The sequence below is a fragment of the Solanum dulcamara genome, chromosome 2 (genome assembly GCF_947179165.1).
Source record: "Solanum dulcamara chromosome 2, daSolDulc1.2, whole genome shotgun sequence".
Taxonomy (NCBI): domain Eukaryota; kingdom Viridiplantae; phylum Streptophyta; class Magnoliopsida; order Solanales; family Solanaceae; genus Solanum; species Solanum dulcamara.
Window position 1 is genome coordinate 22,749,883 of NC_077238.1, and position 22,272 is coordinate 22,772,154.

At 37.7% G+C, this 22,272-nt stretch overlaps 1 protein-coding gene across 1 annotated transcript in view; it reads left to right on the forward strand.

Annotated features, from left to right (window-relative positions):
• The first annotated feature begins 13,326 nt into the window (after window positions 1-13,326).
• Window positions 13,327-22,272, forward strand: part of LOC129880447 (DNA ligase 4) — a 44,222-nt gene continuing 35,276 nt past the window's right edge. The window contains exon 1 of the mRNA XM_055954482.1: window positions 13,327-13,744. Within this exon, the coding sequence (XP_055810457.1) occupies window positions 13,367-13,744 (378 nt within the window). The 5' untranslated portion in view covers window positions 13,327-13,366. The remainder of the gene's footprint in view (window positions 13,745-22,272) is intronic.

Genomic DNA, 22,272 nt, shown 5'->3' on the forward strand with positions numbered 1-22,272 from the left:
TTAAAATCAATTCTAATTAAAAAAAATTTAAAGCAATAATACCAATTATTATCTTAGATTTAAATACATGTGGAGAGATTTTATATGATAGAATGAAAATTTAAAATGATAACAATAAAGTTGATAAAAATGAAAATTTGAAAATAGCACTTTTTAAGTCATCATTCATTTTATTGAAATCTTCTCTGCATGTTAGGTTGATAAAGATATAATAACTACAACATAAATTAAGTTTGACTATATGAGTTCTCACTAATCTAAAGACTAACTTTTATCAACGTTGTCACGAACCAAGCCTAGGGTCCAGACATGACACGACAAATGAGAAACACGAAAGTACCTCAAAGAAGTCTTTTAGCATTCTTTTAGCCTTTCATAGGTAATGACAATAAATAAACAAGCGAAAATTATAATAGTAAATCTTCAACTTACATATGTCCAATAATACCTCTAACTTTTAGATTTAACGGGGCAAAGACAAGTCCCTAACTCACCCTCAATCATAATAGAAGAAATGCTATAGTAAGTGTCTAAAGATCTCAACATATCATAAACTAAAAGATAAATGAGTATTGTTCCTGGAACATGAGAACTCACCAAAAGTAGACTTTAATGAAATCTCAACTAGGCACGTGGAGGAGAACGAGGAGGAGCATTGGTCCATACATGGTGATATCATGTAGGCAAAGGAATATGCGTTAGTATTTTGAATGTGCTAAGTATGTAGGCATGCATTACAAAGTAAAACATTTAGGATATTTATAAGGTAAAGTACATAAATTAGTGCATGCATGAGTAATCAAATAGATATCATTTAAATCATACATATGTAGATATATACATTTATGAGTAATCATGAAAATAGCATTTGAAACGTTCATTTGTAGAAGTTGACTATAACCGGCATTAAGACCATGTGACTCCAACCGATCTATATCTCACCCTCTAGGGGGTTATCATGTTTTACTGTTCTCATTCTTCTTCTCCCTCTGAAGAAGTGGTCACTTGTGATGCGAAGTTTATATTCACTAATGATGATCTTTTATTGGGTGAAGTATTGCATAATCGTCTTTTATATATGGTAGATTTTGTGCGTGGACATAAAGTAAATAGGATCATGGTGGATGATGGATCTGGGGTCAATATTCTCCCTATTCGTACTGTGAAAGAACTTGGAATACCGATAAATGAATTGTCTGAAAGCCGTCTGATAATTCAAGGTTTTAACCAAGGGGGGCAGAGAGCCATTGGTGCTGTCAAATTAGATATAACGATGGGAGATATGCGTTCGAGTGCATGGATGCATGTTATTGACTCAAAGACCTCATATAATATCTTGTTAGGAAGACCATGGATACATGAGAACAAAGTGGTACCGTCCACCTACCATCAATGTTTCAAATACTTTGAAGATGGAGTTCAAAAGAAGGTAGTTGCTGATGATGAACCTTTCACCGAGACAGAAGCACACTTTGCTGATGCAAAATTCTACATAAAGAACCATGCTTCAAAAGAAGTCAAAGTTGATAATGCGATACCTGGTGACATTACAAAAAAGGTTGATGTAGCACCTGATAATGCGAGGGTCATGATTGAAAAGAGTAAAACGCTTTCAGACATGAGTAAAGTACTTAAGATAAGTGAGGCATCTTCAGGTAAGAGAATGATTCCTATTTCTCACTATGTCCCAAAGACAAACAAAGTCAAGATCCCACCTTTTGAGTTGCAGAGTAGCAAGTTGACATTCCCTATCAAGCAAATTGATACAATCAAATCACCTTCAAAAATAATGCAAGGATTTGTCAGACCATCGAATCATGATTCACATAAATCACTTCCTAAAAAGCGTACAAATAAGGGTTTTGACCCGAATGCATATAAGTTATTGGTGAAAGCGGGATACAATCCCAATGAAGCTGCTAAAGTAGGGAAGCTTCCAAATGAAGTTATTGAAAGGGCAAATCATGGCCTAAATCCAACTCAAAGGATGATGATAGAGAGAGGGTATGATGTCAAGCAATCGCGCAAAGGCTTGGTTTACAAACAACCATCACCCGTCCGAATCTCTATAAAAAGGATGAGCATCAACTACATTACCCCTGTGGAAGAACCGATGATGTTCAACAAAAAGCCTTCTATGTTTGATCGACTTAGTGGCATGACTCCTAACGTTTCTACATCTGATCGGCTAATAGAATCAACTCCAAAAACTTCAGTGTTTGATCGATTGGGACCAATGAAGAAGAAATACAAGCGCCAAGGAAATTATAGAACAGTGAAAGAACGGGTACATGCTCGGGCGCATAATTCACCCAAGAATTGGCCCAATTTGATCCCTTCTAGAATGAGGCGAGAGACAAAACTTGTAGTTTCATGTGGAGATGTCCTGAGAGCAAGAACTCATACCATAGTTCACACTAAGGAGCGAGATGAAGATGAAGAAAGTGTGGAATCATCAAATCACATATCTTTTAATGATGATGATCCTCAAGAAGATGAGGATGCTAAAAATGCGCCACCTAAACTCGAAGAAGGGATAAAGAATACTGCTGATGCATTGAAGGAAGTAAATCTTGGGGTTGATGATGATATAAGGCCTACATATGTAAGTGCTTCACTGGATGATGATGAAGAGAAGAAATATATTGAGTTGCTTATGGAATTTAGGGATGTATTTGCTTGGAGTTACAAAGAAATGTCAGGATTATACCCTAAAGTTGTAGTTCATCGTCTTGCTGTGAAATGAGGCACTCGTCCTGTTAAACAAGCGCAACGTCGCTTTAGACCTGAACTGATTCCTTTGATCGAAACTGAAGTTAACAAGCTCATTAAAGCAGGTTTCATTCGTGAAGTCAAATATCTTACATGGATTTCAAGCATTGTACCAGTAAGAAAGAAGAATGGCCAAATACGAGTTTGTGTTGACTTTAGAGATCTTAATAATGCATGCCCTAAGGATGAATTTCCTCTTCCAATCCCTGAGTTTATGATTGATGCTACAACTGGATACGAGGCAATGTCTTTCATGGATGGTTCATCTGGATACAATTAAATTTGCATGGCACCAAGGGATGAAGAACTTACTGCATTTCGCTCTCCTAAAGGTATATATTGCTACAAAGTAATGCCTTTTGGTTTAAAAAATGCTGGAGCCACTTATCAACGAGCCATGCAGAATATTTTTGATGACATGCTTCATAAAAATATTGAGTGTTATGTCGATGACTTAGTGGTGAAATCAAAAAAGAGTTATGACCACTTGCAAGATTTGAGAATGGTGTTTGAACGACTTCGAAGATATCAACTCAAAATGAACCCTTTAAAATGTGCCTTTGGAGTTACTTCAGGAAAGTTTCTCGGTTTTATTGTTCGACAACAAGGAATTGAGATTGATCAAGATAAGATAGATGATATTTTGAAAATGCCTGAGCCACAAAATATTCATGAGTTAAAAAGCTTACAAGGAAAATTAGCATATCTTAGGAGGTTTATCTCAAATCTGGCTGGGAGATGTCAACCATTCAGTCGCCTTATGAAGAAAGATGTTCCTTTTGAATGGGACCAAACTTGTACCAATGCTTTTGAGAACATAAAGTCTTATCTGATGAAACCTCCAGTACTTGTAGCTCTTATACCTGGAAAACCATTGATTTTATACATCGCAGCACAAGAAAGGTCAGTAGGAGCACTTCTCGCACAAGAAAATGATGAAGGGAAAGAAAATGCCCTATATTACTTGAGTAGGATGATGACACAAAACGAGATCAAGTATTCACCTATTGAGAAGTTATGTTTGGCACTCGTATTCTCGATTCAGAAGATGAAGCATTACTTCCAAGCTCATATTGTGCAACTTATCTCTAAAGCGAATCCTATCAAGTTTGTCATGTCCAAGCCTATTTACTACTTATGTATCAGATACATGAGAATCTGATACATAAGCAACTTTACTGCTTCTGATAACATGAGAATCTCTTTGTTGGGTTCTCAGCAGAATTGCTTTGCCGCACTAATAATACATTAGGGAAATTAAGAAAACGGAATTTCTTGGGCAATCATCCAATTCTGAATGATTGGGAGTTATCTGATGAATTACCTGATGAAGACGCAATGCTAGTGGAAATTCAGCCACCTTAGAAGATGTATTTTGATGGTGCTGCACACCGTGAAGGAGCTGGTGCTGGAGTGGTATTTGTCACTTCCCATGGAGAAGTTTTGCCATACTCCTTCACTCTAACACAACACTGCTCCAATAATGTTGCTGAATATCAAGCACTCTTACTTGGGCTTGAGATGGCCATTGATATAAAACAATTGCAACTACAAGTTTTTGGGGATTCCAAGTTGGTGATCAATCAAGTCTTGGGTAATTATGAAGTAAAGAAGCCTGAGTTAATCCCATACTGCAATTACGCTCAAAAGATGATAGGGTGGCTTGGAGAGGTGACTATTCAACATGTCCCAAGAAAGGAAAATAAAAAGGCTGATGCATTGGCAGCTTTAGCTTCTGCATTAGTATCTCCTGATAAAATGCAAGTTGTGGTTTGCCAAAGATGGATAACTCCGCCTCCAGATGAGCATGAAGAAGAATTTCGATAAGTTATCGCCACTTCGGAAGCTGAAATTGATGATTGGCGACAACCAATAATAGATTATTTGTGTTATGGAATATTGCCAGAAAACCTTCGAAGAAGAACAGAAATCCGACGACGAGCCCTTCATTTTCTTTATTATAAAAATACACTTTACAGGCGGTCGTTCGATGGAGTTCTCTTATGATGTTTGGGGGCAGATGAATCTACTCAAGCTATGCAAGAAGCGCATTCTGGAGTATGTGGAGCGCATCAATCTGGGCCAAAACTTCATTTTCACATAAAAAGAATGGGATATTACTGGCAAACCATGGTGAAAGATTGCTTGGATTACGTTCGAAGATGTAAAGCTTGCCAATTCCATGCGAATTTTATACATCAACCCCCAGAAGTATTGCACCCAACTATCGCCTCATGGCCATTTGAAGCTTGGGGTTTGGATGTTGTTGGACCATTACCTAAGTCCTCTGGTGGACATTTGTACATCCTGGCTGCAACTGACTACTTCTCAAAATGGGCAGAAGCTGTTTCTCTTAGAGAAGTAAAGAAAGAGAATGTCGCCCACTTCATTCGAGTCAATATTATCTACCGTTTTGGTATTCCTCGATACATATTGACAGATAATGGCAAGCCATTTGATAACAAGTTAATGACGAAGATATGTGATCTTTTTGGCTTCAAGTAACACAATTCCTCTATGTATTATGCGACTGCTAATAGTCTCGCTGAAGCATTTAATAAGACACTCTGCAACTTGTTGAAAAAAGTTGTTTCCAAGTCTAAGAGAGATTGGCATGACAGAATGGAAGAGGCTCTTTGGGCATATAGGACTATGTATCGCACGCCAATACAAGCGACTCCCTATTCTGTTGTTTATGGAGTTGAAGCAGTTCTTCCACTTGAACGTCAAATCCCATCATTGCGCCTTGCCATTCAAGAAGGGCTCACTGATGAAGAAAATGCTCAGTTGCGCCTTGAAGAATTGGAGGCTCTTGATGAAAAAATACTAGAGGCCCAACAAAGTCTGCAATGTTATCAAGTTCGTCTGGCTCGATCTTTTAATAAGAAGGTTCGTCTTAGATGCTTCCAAGTAGGTGATCAAGTTCTTATTGTAAGAAGGCCCATCATTACTTCTCGTTGGTCTGGAAGCAAGTTCTCCGCTAAATGGGATGGACCATATGTGGTACAAGAAGTATACTCAAGTGGCGCTTACAAACTGGTTGACTCAGAAGGATTGCGCATTGGCCCCATTAACGGAAAGTTCATAAAGAGATACTATCCTTAAAGAAAAGAAACACACTCCTTAAGGTACGAGTATAAACTGCATGTTACTCCTGGCCCACAAGAGTATAAACTATGCACGGCACCCAAAATAAAAAAAAATGTCCGCTAGGTTGAAAATCTCGAAAGAGGCGGCCTAGGCAAAAGTTAGGACAAAAAAAAATATAATAAAAAATCATTCTCTCAGAACTACATTATGACTTGATCCTCTTCACTGAGGTACGTAGGCGCTTAGAATTACATTCTGAGTTCAGTCGCATGAGTATCCAAAGAACCCATAGTCTCTCTTGACCCTCTCCACCATAGTACGTGAGTTACATCCTAATTTTAGTCTCATAAGCTCAAAAGAAATGGGGCACACTATTATTTGAGCATCACAATGTTCTTGTATATTGTCATATATGACGTGTGAATTAAAGAGGGTCAATCAAGACAGAATTTGAATTGACTTCAAAAAAATATTAGTACAAATCCATAAAGCTATTAGCTATGATTATTGTACATGTTGTAGTTTTTTTTGGATTCTCTACGCTAAGATACGAATATTTTCTTTTAATAAGATCATGCGAATGTGAATCTGTCAGCTTTTCTGTATGTGAAATTCATTTTCGAAGTTTGCTTAGAACTATCCTGCAGGACTTGAACTATAAATTTTGGATATGTTAAGAAGTTTGGTTTCTGATAAATTGAGCCTATCCCGGCTTGGTGCTCTCATACAATGATATATCTCTTGTACTATCGAAACACAAAAGGTATCGCAACTCTGAAGAAGAGAAAGTCAAATCTCTAAAGTAAATCATGATTCAATCTGTAAAAAATAAAAAATATAAAAAAATGTTAGCACTTAAATTAGTAATTCAATAATCATGATAATGAATCTCAATAATGAACGATTATATTCTTTGAGCAAAACCTATGTCTGACTCAGACGGTGTAATGTTTTTGCCACAAATCATGTAAAGTCTTTGCCTTAGACGGTGTAAAGTCTTTAGCTCGGACTATGGAATGCCTTTGACTCAGACGGTGTAAAGTCTTTGCCACAAATCATGTAAAGTCTTCGCCTTAGACGGTGTAAAGTCTTTAGCTCGGACTATGGAATGCCTTTTCTTTGCCACAAATCATGTAAAGTCTTTGCCTCAGACGGTGTAAAGTCTTTAGCTTGGACTATGGAATGCCTCTGACTCAGACGGTGTAAAGTCTTTGCCACAAATCATGTAAAGTCTTTGTCTTAGACGGTGTAAAGTCTTTAGCTCACACTATGGATTGCCTTTTCCTTGCCACAAATCATGTAAAGTCTTTGCCTCAGACGGTGTAAAGTCTTTAGCTTGGACTGTGGAATGCCTTTGATTCAGATGGTGTAAAGTCTTTGCCACAAATCATGTAAAGTCTTTGTCTCAGACGGTGTAAAGTTTTTGACTTGGACCAATAGAATAAAAGTTTATTGCATATGAAGTAATATTTTCATTTGCAAAAAAAAAAAAAAACGAAATAATAAAAAACAAACAAATGTATATATATATATATATATATATATATATATAATGTACCTCATATGTTGATGAACTCAAGAGGATATGCAAAAAGGAGTATCAAAACTATCAATACCAATGATGAAAATAAATAGAAGGAGAGAGTCTATTTATAGACAAGTAGTGATGGTGAGAGAGTCCTTCTTCCAAAGTAATTGTAATTACTTTTTGGATAGAACTCTAGTAAAATGATACAAATTTATTCTCTCCAAATCCTAATTGTATGTGAAATTGTAAAAATTTGGGCTATTCATATTCTAAAAGAAGTGTGTCCTTTCAGAATTCTAATTGGATTTGGAAGACAGAATAAAGGGTAGGCATTTGCAAGCAAAAAAAAATTAAAAAAAAAATGAAAAAAAACCCTATGTTTTACCCTCCCAAAAGTCGTTTACAACATCACTACGGGTACATATGTATAACGATGCGATTTTTTTTAATAATAATAAAAAATGTACCTCGTGTATTGTTGAACTCAAGAGGATGTGCAAAATGGAGTATCAAAATTGTCAATACTAATGATGAAAATAAATAGAAGGAAAGAGTCTATTTATAGACAAGTAATGATGGTGAGGGAGTGTAACACCCCCCAAAAAATTTCGCTAAGATTTGAACATTTCTTCACGTGAGTGTAGACTCGGATCGGAGGACTTGTAATTTAAGACATGAGTTAGGATCAATTCCTAAGTATTTGAAGTGTGTTAGAGGTGTTTAGGGGTCATAAGGGATCTCTAACACCAAGTCGAGTCCAAAGAACTCCAATCGATTAAGTTTTCGGACGAGTTAGTATAAGGGTCAACTTCAAACGACCATATCTCCTAGGATATAAAGAACTGGGTGGACCACGACCTACCAAATTAAAGGTCTTTGAGTCTTCCTTCCAACGCCACCAAGAACGTAGATTTTGGAGTTCGGGGCCAAAGGATATGACGATCCGAAGACGAACTAGCACGACAGGGATTTCATTTTGGCCTGGGTTACCACTGCTGGGGAAATGGCCCTGGCGCCGTAAGGGCGCGACGCGCCACTAAAAGTGTGCAGGGTTTTTGGGGCCAAATTCCCAGAATTTGGAACAATAGGCTTGGCGCTGTAAGGGCGCGACGCGCCACTATCGCGCCAGGAACATGCCTCAGTAGTTTGGTCCCTGGCGCGACGCGCCACTAAAAGTCGTGCAGGTTTTAGGCGTAATCGTCCTTGGCGCTGTAAGGGCGCGACGCGCCACTATCGCGCCAAGGGCATTTTAGCCTATTTTCAGAACATTTTGAGGAGGGGCAATTTGGGAACTTACCCAATTATATATATGTAGCCCTTGGCCTTTTGGGAACTCATTTGGCAGCCCTCACTCTCTCTCTAAAAAGCCCTAAGAGCTCCTCTCCCTTCTCTCTACTCTTCTTCTCCATTTCCAACAAAGGAGTCCAAAAAGCTTCAAGATTAGAGTCCTCCATTAAAGACCCAACCTCAAGGTTTTCTTCAAGTCTTTACCAAGGTATGTAAGGCTAACCTAAAATATGGATTGAGTTCTTCCATATGCCCATATATGTGTTGGATAGAAGTTATGAAAGAGTTGAACCTTCTAAGAAGGTTTTCTTGAAAGTTTTCCTAAACTATGAAATGTTTTTAAGTACTATTAGTTGATTGATGTTTTTAATGACTTGAGTTACTAAATAGTTAATTTTCATATTATTGACTACAAATGTATCTTTGTAATGGATTTATAGGTATTGACGATATTCTTGAGTTGAAGTTTTGTTGAGAGTATGGGTTCATGTTTCATTCACATGTACCCAAGATGAGATTTCTTTGGTCATAATTTGTCTTGAGTTGAGGTGTATAGTTGTGTGTATATATATGTATTGATTGGAATGAAAAGAATGAATTGATTTGTTAAGAATGTCCTTTTGCTTCTATAAAATGAACATATGACAAAAATAAGGATTTTAGAGTAAATGCTTGATGATGATGTAAGTGATAATATATGAGGATGTTATGTGATGAAGTGGATTGGAGTCTAATGTAATTTTGTGGTGTATGATGTGCATAATTTGAGTTGATTGGAGTCTTAGGAATATTTTAAAAATAAATTATCTCTTGAGGAGGAGCTTTAGATAAAGTATTTGTGAACCTTTTTGCATAACCTATTTATACACTATTTTGAGTCTAAAGAATTATTAATTTCATTTTTGATTTAGAAAGGAGTTTAAGTATGAGTTGAGTATGAAGAGCTTTTGAATGAGTTGAGTATCTTTACATTAAAGTATTTATTTTGAGTTTGAGTTGAGGAGTTGAAATTATATTTTGATGTACATAACATTTTCTACATTCATTGAGTCGAGATTGTATAAATTTTTAAAGAGAAGAGTTTGATGATTTGAGATGAGTCGATTTGAAAGAAGGTCCAATGAGACTTGTCATTATGAGTTAATTGAGTTGAAATGAGAACAGAGTTGATGAGGTGGCAATGTTCCACATGAAACTAGCCGTGAGGGCTTGTTTGAGATGATTGAAGGAGTTTTATGAGCATGGAGTCATGGGAGGAGTATCGAGCACCGAATTGAGCAAAAGTACAGTCCATACTCGAACCCAATACCTGTGTTGCCAAACGTAGGGGGGATTGAACCGTTAAGTCGGATGCTTCCCCGAGAGATTTGTCCTGACATTATAGGACTTGGTTGGATTGGATCCATGAGGTTCGTCGTTCATGCCCTGGCAAGGTATGAACGGGCGTGGCAACGACGTCGTTTCGTTGTACCTTCACTGGCTCATAAGTGTTGGTTGTCGGTTAAGAGAAACTCCCATTTAGGTCTTGATAGTACTCTGAGTCAGTTGAGTTGAGTGAGTCGTTATATGCTTATGAGTTAGTCCGGTCTACACTATTTCTTGTTAGACTTAGGACACTTGAGTGAGTTGTTACATATTTATTGAGTTGAGTCCTTTGAGTTGAATTGTAAAACGTTGCATAATTTAATTTGCATATTTACTGAGTTGAGTCCTTTGAGCTGATTGTATTAGTTGAATGTCGAGTAGATTGTATACGGTTGGATTGGAGTAGATGAATATGCGATTGGAATGAATGGAATGGTATGTGACTAGATTGGATTTGATTATTGAGTTAATTGTTGAGTTGAGTGTATATAATCGGATTGTACATGACTGAAAGGGGTCGAATTGTAAATGAGTCGATTGAACGGTATTGTGTATGATTGGATTGGACTGTATGGTATATGATTGATCTTTGTCTAAAAATGTATTATTACTTTAGACTTATGACGCCTTGTTGAGTCTCTCTTATCTTTTCAATTTGAGATATTTGGACCGCTGCTATTCTTCCTTGAGGTATGTTTCATTCTGCCATTTTACATACCAGTACATTCCACGTACTGACGCCATTTGGCCTGCATCGTTTCATGATGCAGAGACAGGTTTGAGAGATCGTCAATAGGAGCATCATTGGGGATCTATTCGCACTCAGCGTGGTGGTGAGTCCTCCCCTACATTCGGAGGACACCGTCTGTGTATTCTTGCATCGAGTTAGCCCTTTTCATTTTGATTCGAGGTAGCCATGAACATGTCATTGGCACCAATTAGATAGTAGTGATAGAGGCTTCATAGACTAGATAGTGATGAGTCGATCGAGTTATTCTTGTCAAACTATTTATAATGACAAATATTAGAGTTGAATTTGTTGGCCCATGGCCTTTATTCTTTGAGTTAGACTGAGGTTTGAGTTGCCCACTGAATATTCTCTTTATTCTTTTGTCTTCCGCTGATCGAATGAATAAACGGATGTGTGATCAGGCTATGTGGTTCGCTTGGGAGCCAGAAATGGTTTCTAAGTGCCGGTTACGTCTAGGGTACCCTCCCGGGGCGTGACAGGGAGTCCTTCTTCCAAAGTAATTATAATTATTTTTTGGGTAGGACTCTAGTAAAATGATACAAATTTATTCTCTCCAAATCCTAATTGGATGTGAAATTGTGAAAATTTGGGCTATCCATATTCTAAAAGGAGTGTGTCCTTTCAGAATTCTAATTGAATTTGGAAGACAGAATAAAGGGTAGGCATTTGAAAAAAAAAACGAAAAAAAACAACCAAAAAAATGAAAAAAAAGAGAGGCTCAAATAATAATAATATATATATATATATATTCCAATTGGAGTCTCATCATTTATTCCAACTATGTTACTCCAATCGGAGGAACATATTAATTTAATATGTTCATGATGCATATTAAATTGTACGACATACTATTATCGTTTGATTGATACTTCAAACCTAGTCTTTGTATAAAATACTTCGACGAGATTTGAAGTAAGGGGCATTTGTAAACATTAGAATTATATTGGATTTAAATCCGTAAATTAATTTAGACTATATTAAATTCAAGAAAATAGTCCAAATAATGTGGCAATCCAAGTCGAATTAAATGAGTCACTAAAATCACACCACGTGTCAAATTTATATGCAATCTAAGTCAAATTAAATAAGCCATTAGAATCATGCCACATGTCAAAGTTAGGTGGCAATCCAAGTCAAATTAAATAAGCCACTAAAATCATGCCACATGTCAAAATTATGTGGCAATTCAAGTCAAATTAAATAAGCCACTAAAATCATGCCACATGTCAAAGTTAGGTGGCAATTCAAGTCAAATTAAATAAGCCACTAAAATCATGCCACATGTCAAAGTTAGGTGGCAATCCAGGTCAAATTAAATAAGCCACTAAAATTATGCCACATGTCAAAGTTATGTGGCAATCTAAGTCAAATTAAATGAGCCACTAGAATAATGCCACGTGTCTATGTGACATGTTCTGACCAATCAAATTAAAATTCTTCAACAAAAAAATCTGATTGGTCAGTTCAAACCAACCAATCAAATCACACCCTCATACCACTCTCTACAACTATAAATAGGGGTCCTCATTATTCTGTGAAGAGGGTTTTGGAAGAACAAGAAGCAAGAAGAGAGCTCGTGGATCAAAGACCGCAAATTCTCTACAAAGCTACAAAGTTCAAGCAAGAAGAATATCAAGAAGATCAAGATCAAGTTACTTGTTCATCTTTACTGTTCGTCATAACCATACAAGTGTTCGTGACGAATAATTCAAATCCAAATTCGAAGACGAAGATTCAAGATCAAGCTATTCAAGCCCTTGACTCTAAATCAAATTCAAATTCAAGTTCAACGTGTTTCATATTATTTGAAGAATCAGAGGATTATCATAGAGATTGTAACCCGCATTACATTTTGAAATCAAATATTACACTTTGTTACTCCAATTTTCCGGTCTTGATTATTTATTTTTCTCGGCTCGAAAATTTGTTGTTTACAATTATATTTAATTTTCGTCAAATATTTCAAATATATTATTCGATATGATTGAATTATGCCGAACATGATGTAACATTGTGAAAAATAAATATCAAAATTACTAACTTGATGTTTTCAAAATTGAAAGTTGAGTATTTATGTAATATTTACGTAATTGTATTTCATTAATGATATCACTTTTATTTGAATTGTCCATTAATATGTATATTATTTAGTATTTGCTTGCAATTTATGTTATTTAGAAATTTAAAATAAAAAATTAATTTTATATTAAATATTAAGAATTTTCAAAAAATTAATTTTGTATTACATGAAAATTAAATATGGTGATTATTTGGAAAAAAGTAAGAAAGGATTTATATTATGATATAATAAAATAAAAATGAAATAGAAATAATAATATAATATTGAAGAGAGAGAAAAATATTTCAAAAATAGAGAATTAAATTAGAGTTGATTGTTTCCAATTCTATTTTTTTTTTATATTTGGAGAGTAAAATAGATTGTTTAGAAAATATACATTGAAAGGCAATTCATACTACTGTGGAATACTATATAAGTAGTATAAATAAATAAATTGATTCCCAGCCAATTTTCTCTAGTACGCTTCTCTCAATTCAAACGGTTCGAAAGAAAAATGGCGAGTTCCGCTGTAGACGGTGGTGGTAATAGCAGTGTTGGTGGAGAAGACATAAAATTTAGCGTAATGGTCAGCCTTTTCCGCTGGATACAGAAGAGCAAATCATCAGTGCAGAAGCGGTCCAAGTTCCGGAAGTTTATAGACACCTTCTGCAGGAAGCCTCAGGACAATTTCGCTGCCATGCGCCTCATTCTCCCTGGATTAGACCGTGAGCGTGGCTCTTATGGACTTAAGGAGCACGTGCTCGCCACTTGCCTCATTGACGCACTTGCCATGTCCCGCGAATCCGATGATGCCCGCCGTCTCCTCAACTGGCGGAAAGGTGGCCCCAAAACTGGCTCAAATGCCGGCAACTTCTCTCTTGTTGCCGCTGAGGTAAATTCCTCTTCACCATTGGAATTCTCTGACCATGTAGAAACAACATAATAGCTATTCGGGGCACTAAATTTCGCAATTATTGTTCTTGTCGGTTGCTTAATTGAAGAAATTATTGAAAAATCCTCCAAATCAATAGAGTGATTGGGCGAGTGCGAAAGAGTTTCCCACTTAGTTACAATTTTTATCTTTAAAACTCAATTAAGTTTAGCCACTTCCACCGTCTAGTCTTGCCCTCTCCTGTACACTTAATATTCTTCCCGGCTAACAACTGGCTCCACATTGTCCCGCCTAGCCCCTGTCTGTTATGTTAGTTATCCTTTTCTTAAATTGAAACTTTTTGATCCTTCTTTTCCTTGTACATTATTTCCTATTCTTGTATGGCAGTGCTCAATTTCAATGAAGAGAAATGGAGAATAGAAATGAGTTGTATTTGTTCAAATCAATTCGTCAACTACACAATCAGCCCAATCAAATTGAGATATACAATAAAATAGGACAATTAAAGGGAATCTATGAAAACAGCTCTGCTTATTGACGATCTCCCATAGTCGAACTACACTATAAAAAGAAATATGAACTAAAAGGTTGAAGTAAGAGGATTGGGGAGGAATAGACAATAGAAAGATCAAATGAGGAAAAAGAGAGGTGTAAATTTACCCACTGATTCTTGATGATTTTAAATGTAGGCTTGCACTAATTCTAAAGTAACACATAAGAAGGAGTTATTCTTTGAGTACTCGAGTGTGAAATACGTTCGAAATTTGTGAAGGAGGAACATCTTCAAAAATCAGTCAAATTATGTTGAAGACAAGTGGAGTATATGATTCATTTTTCTTTTGCTCAACTTGCTTACATAAAATGGCTAGAGAGTTTTCATGTTATGGAGCTTGTTCCCCTTTGTCTAGTATATATATCTTAACTTTTTGCTTTTCTTGAAACAAAACTTTTCCATCCCCATCCAGTTTTTTTTTTTTTGCAATATCTACATTTCAAAGGTGGTTTGATGGGGTCTTTCCTTTTTTGCAATGGTTGTGAGATGGACCTTTTTTGAAGCGCTTGGGTTGATCATATCTTTGATTTATAAAGCTAGCTCAAGAGAGATTCCACGATGCCTCATATTTTTTTTTGTTCTTGTGCCTCAAGTGCAGTAATAAATTCTGCAAAAGTCATCTTTCCAATATCTGTAGAATCCTCTGGTCCTGTCTGACCTTTGATATTCTGTCTACCAATTTTTCTATATTTCATGAAGAGAAGAGCAAGACATAGTCTTTACAAAAATTGCTTCTGATACTGAAGCATGTAGATGTTTTAGAGCCTTGTCTCTTTTCTTCTTCTTAGCTTTGAAAATTTGGAGGTGAGAAACTATCGGATCCTTAGACAACTCAAGTGACTTCCCCGGTCTCCGTTAGCTCCCATAAATCTTCAGCTAAAAGCTTTTATCTTCACTATTACCTTTATTTATCGGAAAAAAACTTTGATTTTCACTGCCCATGGTTGGTAGTTCTCTCTACATACAAGAACAAGTTGCTAACAGGAATTTGATTATGACATGATTTTTAGTTCTTTCAAAATCTTCAACAAGATCTCATTGCCTTAGTTTCTCAATTTTCACTAGTCCTTTAAGGCAATCGGCTTTGATACAAAATGCTGAATATTTGGGGTCCGGGGGGTTGTGGGGTGGTGAGGAGGTGATTCTTCTTTCTTTCACTCAACTTGCTTAACAACCGAAGTGCCTAGGTATTTATAGGACTTTTTTTTTTTGAGAACGATAACTTTTTCTTCTATATATCCATAGGTATACTAACTCAATGTAGTCCCCCTTCCAAAAGTATTACAATCTAACAGACTCTGTGCTTTTTGTCACAAATAGTCTAAAACATCAAAAAGAATTTCTGGCTGTCGTAATACTTTCTGCTTACACCAAAAATAATAAAGAGCTAAACAATTCATCTTAAAAATCTGTAAATTGTTCTTCTTGCCCTAAAAACACCTTTGATTTCTTTCTCTCCACACTGTCCATCATATGCAAGCTGGGACAATCATCCATCTCTCCTCTTTTGCTGTAGTATTGCCGACACTGATCCAACAATTTAGAAGTTGTACTATGCTTCTTGGTTTCACCCAAGTGATCTCCCTAAGACTGCTGAATATTCTCCATAATTGATCTGTCCATTTGCAATTCAAAAAGAGGTGGTTGATTGTCTATGCCTATTCCTCACATAAGTAGCACCTAGAGCACAATTGAAATTTTCTCTTCCTCATATTTTCTTGTGTCAACACTGCTTCATTTGCTAGTAACCATGTGTAGCAATTTATCTTGTATGGAATCTTGGTTCTACAAATCATCTGCCATGACCAGTGCTCCACCCTGTTCTTTATTGAATTAATGTCTTCGTAAGCTAAATTGACACTGAACACACCTTTGCTGCCAATCTTCCAAACCACCTTATCTTCCCCACCAGTTAGATTACTAAATTGGGCCATTGTGTCATGGAAGGCCATTATGTTTCCCATCTCTCAGTCATTTAGGTTCCTCCTAAGGTGCAAGTTCCACCCCTGTCCTGTCCACATTTTAGCCACTGTCGCATTTTGTTGGAGGCTTAGTGCATACAAGTCTAGGTATAAGTGTTTCAGGGGTCTTTGGGCTATCCATTTGTCCTCCCAAAATGTCACCTTCATGCCATTGCCCACCTCAAATCTGATTCTTCAGAGAAGCAGAGGCCAAAGATTTCTTATTGATCTCCAGATGCTTCATCCATATGGTGTAGTCACCATCTTTTCATCCACCTGTTTTCCATTTCATATTTTGCTTGACCACTTCTCTCCATAACATGTTCTCTCCTGTCATAAACTTCCACAACCATTTCAACATTAGGCTTTTGTTTTGCCTTTTCATGTTCCTGATTCCCAGACCCTCCTCCTTCTTATTTTTTTTGACCTCTTTCCACTTGACTAAATGAAACTTCTTTTTATCTTCATTTCCCTGCCAGAAAAAAATTCTTCTCAGAGTATCTATCCTTTTTATCACATTATCTGGTGTTGGGAACACTGCCATCATGTAAGCAGGAATTGCATCAAGCACACTATTGACCATTGTTAGTCTACCTCCTCTGGACAAATATTGACTCTTCCAGTTGGTTAACTTCTTCTCTCATTTTTCTATTTACCTATTCCAAATCCCCTTTGATTTGCTCTTTGCCCCCAATGGCATACCCAAGTATATAGTTGGTAGCTCCCCTACTCTACCCCCCATGACTTCTGCCAATCTATCCACCGCTGCCACTTCATTAATGAGATAAATAAAGCTCTTTCCCTAGTTGATGTGTAACCCAGAGACTGCTTCAAGAATAATGAATATTACCCTTAGCATCAACATTTGCTCTTTCCTTGCTTCACAGAAAATAAGTGTATCATCTGCATATTGCAGATGAGTGATCTCCAAATTATTGAGTGATCTGTTGTCCACCTGGAAGCCCCTGACCCATCCCTTCCCCTTTGCTTTCTGGATCCGATCACTCAGGTCTTCCATGGCTAAGATGAATAAAAAGGGTGATAGAGGGTCACCCTGTCTCAATCCCCTCTGAGATGAGAAGAAACCAGTGGGAGTTCTGTTGACTAATATAGAAAACTTGACTGTACTTATGCAAAATTTCACCCATCTGATCCATTTGGATCCAAAACCTATCCTTTGCATCATAAGTAATAAAAAATCCCAGTTTAAGTGGTCATAGGCCTTCTGAATATCAAGCTTGCATAAAATTCCAGGGCAATTGCTTCTCTGTCTGGGCTCTACACATTCATTGGCTATCAGCACTGCATTCATTATTTGTCTACCTTTAATGAATACCATTTGTTGTCTGTCTACAAGTTTTGTATCACCTTCTTTAGCCTTTCTGCCAAGAATTTAGCTATGATCTTGTAAACCCCTCCTATTAGGTTGGTAGGCCTAAAGTCTGTCAGTTCCACAACTCTCACTTTATTAGGAATTAAAGCCACAAAGGTGGCGTTAATACTCTTCTCAAGCATTTTTGTCTTGTGAAAATTCTGCACTGTAGCCACCAGATCAGGGCTGATGGTATCCCAACACTGGCTGAAGAAAGCCATGGAGTAGCCATCTGGCCCTGGTGCTTTGTCCCCTGTGCATGCTCTTATGCCTTCTAGTATTTCCTGTTGCTCAACAGGTGCAAGTAGTATATTGTTCTATTCTTCGTGACTCATAGGGCAGTTTCTCATTTACAGTTGAGGTCTCCAGTCTTCTGGCTCAGAGTATAGTTCCTCATAATAGGTCACTATCTCTTTCAGTATCTCTTCTTGTTTATTCAAACTTTCCCCTCTCACTTCCAGCTTTGAAATTGTATTCATTCTTCTGTGAGAATTTGCAGTTCTGTGAAAGAAGGCAGTGTTTCTATCCCCTGTTCTAACCACATTGCCCTAGACCTTTGCCTCCACGCTATTTCCTCCCTTTTAGCTATGTCTTCGAATTCCATGTTTAATGCCATTCTAGAGGTGATCTCATCTGTCCCTAGAGCTCCGTGCTCCTGTATCTCCTCTAACTCAGCTAGCTATTGCAAAACATTTTGTTTCTGTGCTGACAAGTTCCCTTGTACAGTTTTGCTCCATTCCTTTAGCTTCCCTTTTAGTGCTTTGAGCTTTGCAACCAACACATAGTCAGGTTTCACTCTGAAATTGAATGAATTCCACCATCCTTTAACTTTGTCATTGAAGCCCTCTGTGTCCAGCCACCAATCTCAAACCTAGAGTATGAATTTGTATTTTCCCAATCACCACATTGTAGGATTATGGGAGAATGATCAGAAGTTACTCTGTGCAGTATGTTTTGCCTTATACTTCTGAAATTTGTTTCCTACTCTTCAAAGAACAAGATTCTGTCCAGTCTGGCTGCTGTTGTGTGTCTGTCTCCTTTCTTCCAGGTGTATTTCCCCCAAATAATTCAAGATCAACTAACTCCATATCTTCTATGAAATCTGAGAAATCTATCATCCCTTGGTTGATTCTGTTGCAATTTTTCTTTTCTGACAGTGTTGAAATCCCCACAGAGGACCCAAGGTCCTGATATTAACCCTCTAGCAGCACCAATTTCCCAACAAGTTTCTTCCCTTTCCTCTATCATTTGGAGCATAGACATCTGTGAGATGCCAACTAAAGTCTTGACATTTCCCTGTGAAGCTACAGGTGACAAAATACTTCCCCACACTGCTAATTTCTCCTTCCCACTCCCTTTTATCCCACATAATAACAATACCTCCCCTGGTTCCACTGGCTTCTAACTGAGCATAATTCACCTATTTGTTCCCCATACCTCCTTAATAATACTTGTAATTTCCCCTTCCACCTTTGTTTCCCGAAAGCAGACAACATCTGCCTTCTAGCTATTCATAATATTTTTAATCACTCCTCTCTTCCTAACACAATTCATCCCCCTTATGTTCCATGAAACTATATTTAGCTTCATCATTGTTCTATGGCCAAGTATCCCCGTCTACTTCTAGTGCCAAAACTCATGAACTTTGTATCCAACTCTTGGCCTTTCAGTTCGTTTGCCCTTTCTTTTTAATCGTTGTGGCTTCCCCCTCCCCCCTTGTTACCTTGCTTGTTATTATCAAATTTCATGAAGAGCTCCTCTGCTTTCTCCTCTCAACCTCTTAAATCTACCCAAATTCTGTACTTAATCTGAGTATATGTTGCTTGATCCAGAGTGGAGGGCTTATTGACTTAACATGATCTTCTATTAGTAGCTGAACCATCAGTGGGACAGCATCCTCTGTGATCTCCGTGCTGCTGGCATTCTGATCAATCAGTTGTGTTATGGCTGTTATTTGTTTCTCCATGTGTGTTGCTTCCGCTACGATAACTGCAATCTCCCCCTCCTCCTGTATCGCCTCCTCTTGCTCGCGAGGTATAGAATTTCTCTCCCCACCTCCAGAATGTCCAGCTTTCTGTTTTGAATGTTGGTTTGAGAGAGATTTGCTAGTATCTCGATACTTACTAAGTCCAGTCTTTAGGCTTCGTGACTCTTGTCTTTGTTTTTAGGCTTTGTTGTGCCTAAGTCTTTTGTTGGGCCCCAGTTTTTCTCACTTATGTGGCCCGCTATTGTATAAAGTGGCTCTTTGCCTTTCCATCTTCGCACACGTGCCTGGTCACGTGATTCCCAATTCAAAAATTTTCCAGCTGTCGATGTGCCCACGTGTTGTGGAGTATAAACTGTTGGTTTCTCCACTGCTCTGGAGACTGAGACTACATTACCCAGCAGTCCTAGGTCTCCCTCCTCTCTCCTCTTTTTCAATTTTCTGACGGTCATCGGTACCTCGCACCAGGTCGGAATTTTGTAGGCTTAGCTGTCGCTGGAGATCTCTACCTCCCTCGGAACCTTTACCCCGTCACCCTTCACTTTGATACGTGCCCAGTGAAGGTGGTTATTAAGGTTTGTTTCTTCCTCCGTCTCGATGAAACCAACACATTGGAAACTGACTTGTTTGAAGAATTTCTGGGGTTATAAACTCAAAGGTAGTCCCATGACTCTTATCCATACCAGTCAGCATCCGGTGGTCGGCTTCCACCACTCAAGGGTTAAGTTCATCTTCTTCCAGACCCATTTCCCCGACATGACGTGTTCTGCCGTTATTCTTGATGGAAATTCAAATAGAAACTGACCATCATTCATAGCAAAAACGCTGACTCCTATGTCTGATTTCCAAGTGTTGCAGGCCCATCTTCTTACATCATTCAAAGGTGGGGTCTCCAGTAGTGTCCCCTGGAATCTGCCAACAATGCATCTATTGAGAAAATCTGTCTCCGCCAATGGTGCTCTGTTTATAACTTCTATGCACGCATCCTTCGTGTTACAAAATCTGAATATTAATGTATATAGATAGACTAGCTGATTTTTAGGGATTTCAATATTTAGTTACCATAGTTAGATTATTTTCTTCATGTATTTATATCATTGTTCTCTTTGAGGAATACACAAGTTATTCTAATATCTTATGAATTACGTGGTATTAGAGCCAATGTCTGAGTTGGTATTTTGTCTTTGCCAGAAGTCACAGTGACTTCACCGGAATCTACTGTGGCTTCATTGGAAGTGATTGAGATTGCTAAAATTTCTGTCACCACCCACTTAGGAAGAAGCTACTTCCCACGATCTTAAACCCCTGGATCTCTGCAGCTGGAAGTTACTTGCGTGAGGCTCACGCTCCGTCATCGCCCTTTCCGGCGAGACTGCAGTAGTGGTGCTGCATCAGAAATTTGTGAGTGTTGCATCAGAAATTCGATCTACTAGCTGTTCCGGTTGTTGCAGTGACATTTTCAGCAAGGATCTGGTGGTTGGTTGTTCAGCAGACCACGATTTGAGAGAGATGCCTGTTTCCGACCAATAATCTGGTGGTCTCTTTGTCGGACAACATCTGGTAGTATTTTAACATCCTTTTTCTAGCGATTGCGGCTAGTATTTGACGTTCCGAGTTCACTAGTGTCTTACAATTAGTACCAGCATTGGAATTTTGGTGTAGCATCATCATGTTTTGCTCTTCAATCAAAACTTTTACTTGGCCTATATTTGCTGATTTTCTGATTTACCCAGATCTATTTTTTGGGTCTCTGATTTGTTGGATACCTAGCCTTGAGTGGAATTGGTGTGGGGAAGAACTGTTACTTTGTTTATTGATCCAAAATAGTTTATTGTCTGTTTTGGGTATTGTCTGTTTTTAGGATATAATCTGGTTAGACTTGTTGGTTTCTCCATCAATTCATTTTGGTATAGTGAGTATTTTTGTTGGGAAAATGACCGACTGTAATCAGAGAATTCAAAGATCTGAGGTTGTTGGTGCTTGTAGTCCATTATCTGACAAAATGGTCCTAATTTCGGTAGAGGAGTTTGCTAAATTCTCTCAATACCAGAAATTCTCAAAGGAATCCACTTCAGTTAATTCCTTTGTTGAATCAAATAGAGCATGTCTTATCACCTCTTCAAATAAATGGGTGATTGATTCAGGTGCCACAAATCACATGACAGGTAATCATAATATTTTTTCTAGCTTTCAAGCACACAGAGCACCCTCTTCGGCTACCGTGGCTGATGGATCAACTTGTAATAGTGTTGGTTATGGGGTGGTTAGACCAACATCTTCTATTACTCTGTCTGTCATCTGTATTAAGTCTACCAAAGTTGGCCTTTAATTTGATTTCTGTTAGCAAAGTTACTAGAGACCTTAATTATTATATTTTGTTCTTTCCCGATCATTGTTTGTTTCGTGATCTTAAGATGAATCAGGTTATTGGTAAAGGACATGTATTTGACGATCTCTACATCCTTGATGAGTGGGAGCCTCGGTTTATTGCCTGCTCTAGTGTTGTGTCTCCATTTGAAGCACATCGTCGATTGGGACATCCTCCTCTGCCTCCATTAAAAAAGCTCTGTCCTCAATTCTAGAATATTTCTTCATTAGAATGTGAGTCGTGTCAATTTGCAAAACATCATCGCAACTCATTAAGTCCAAGGGTTAATA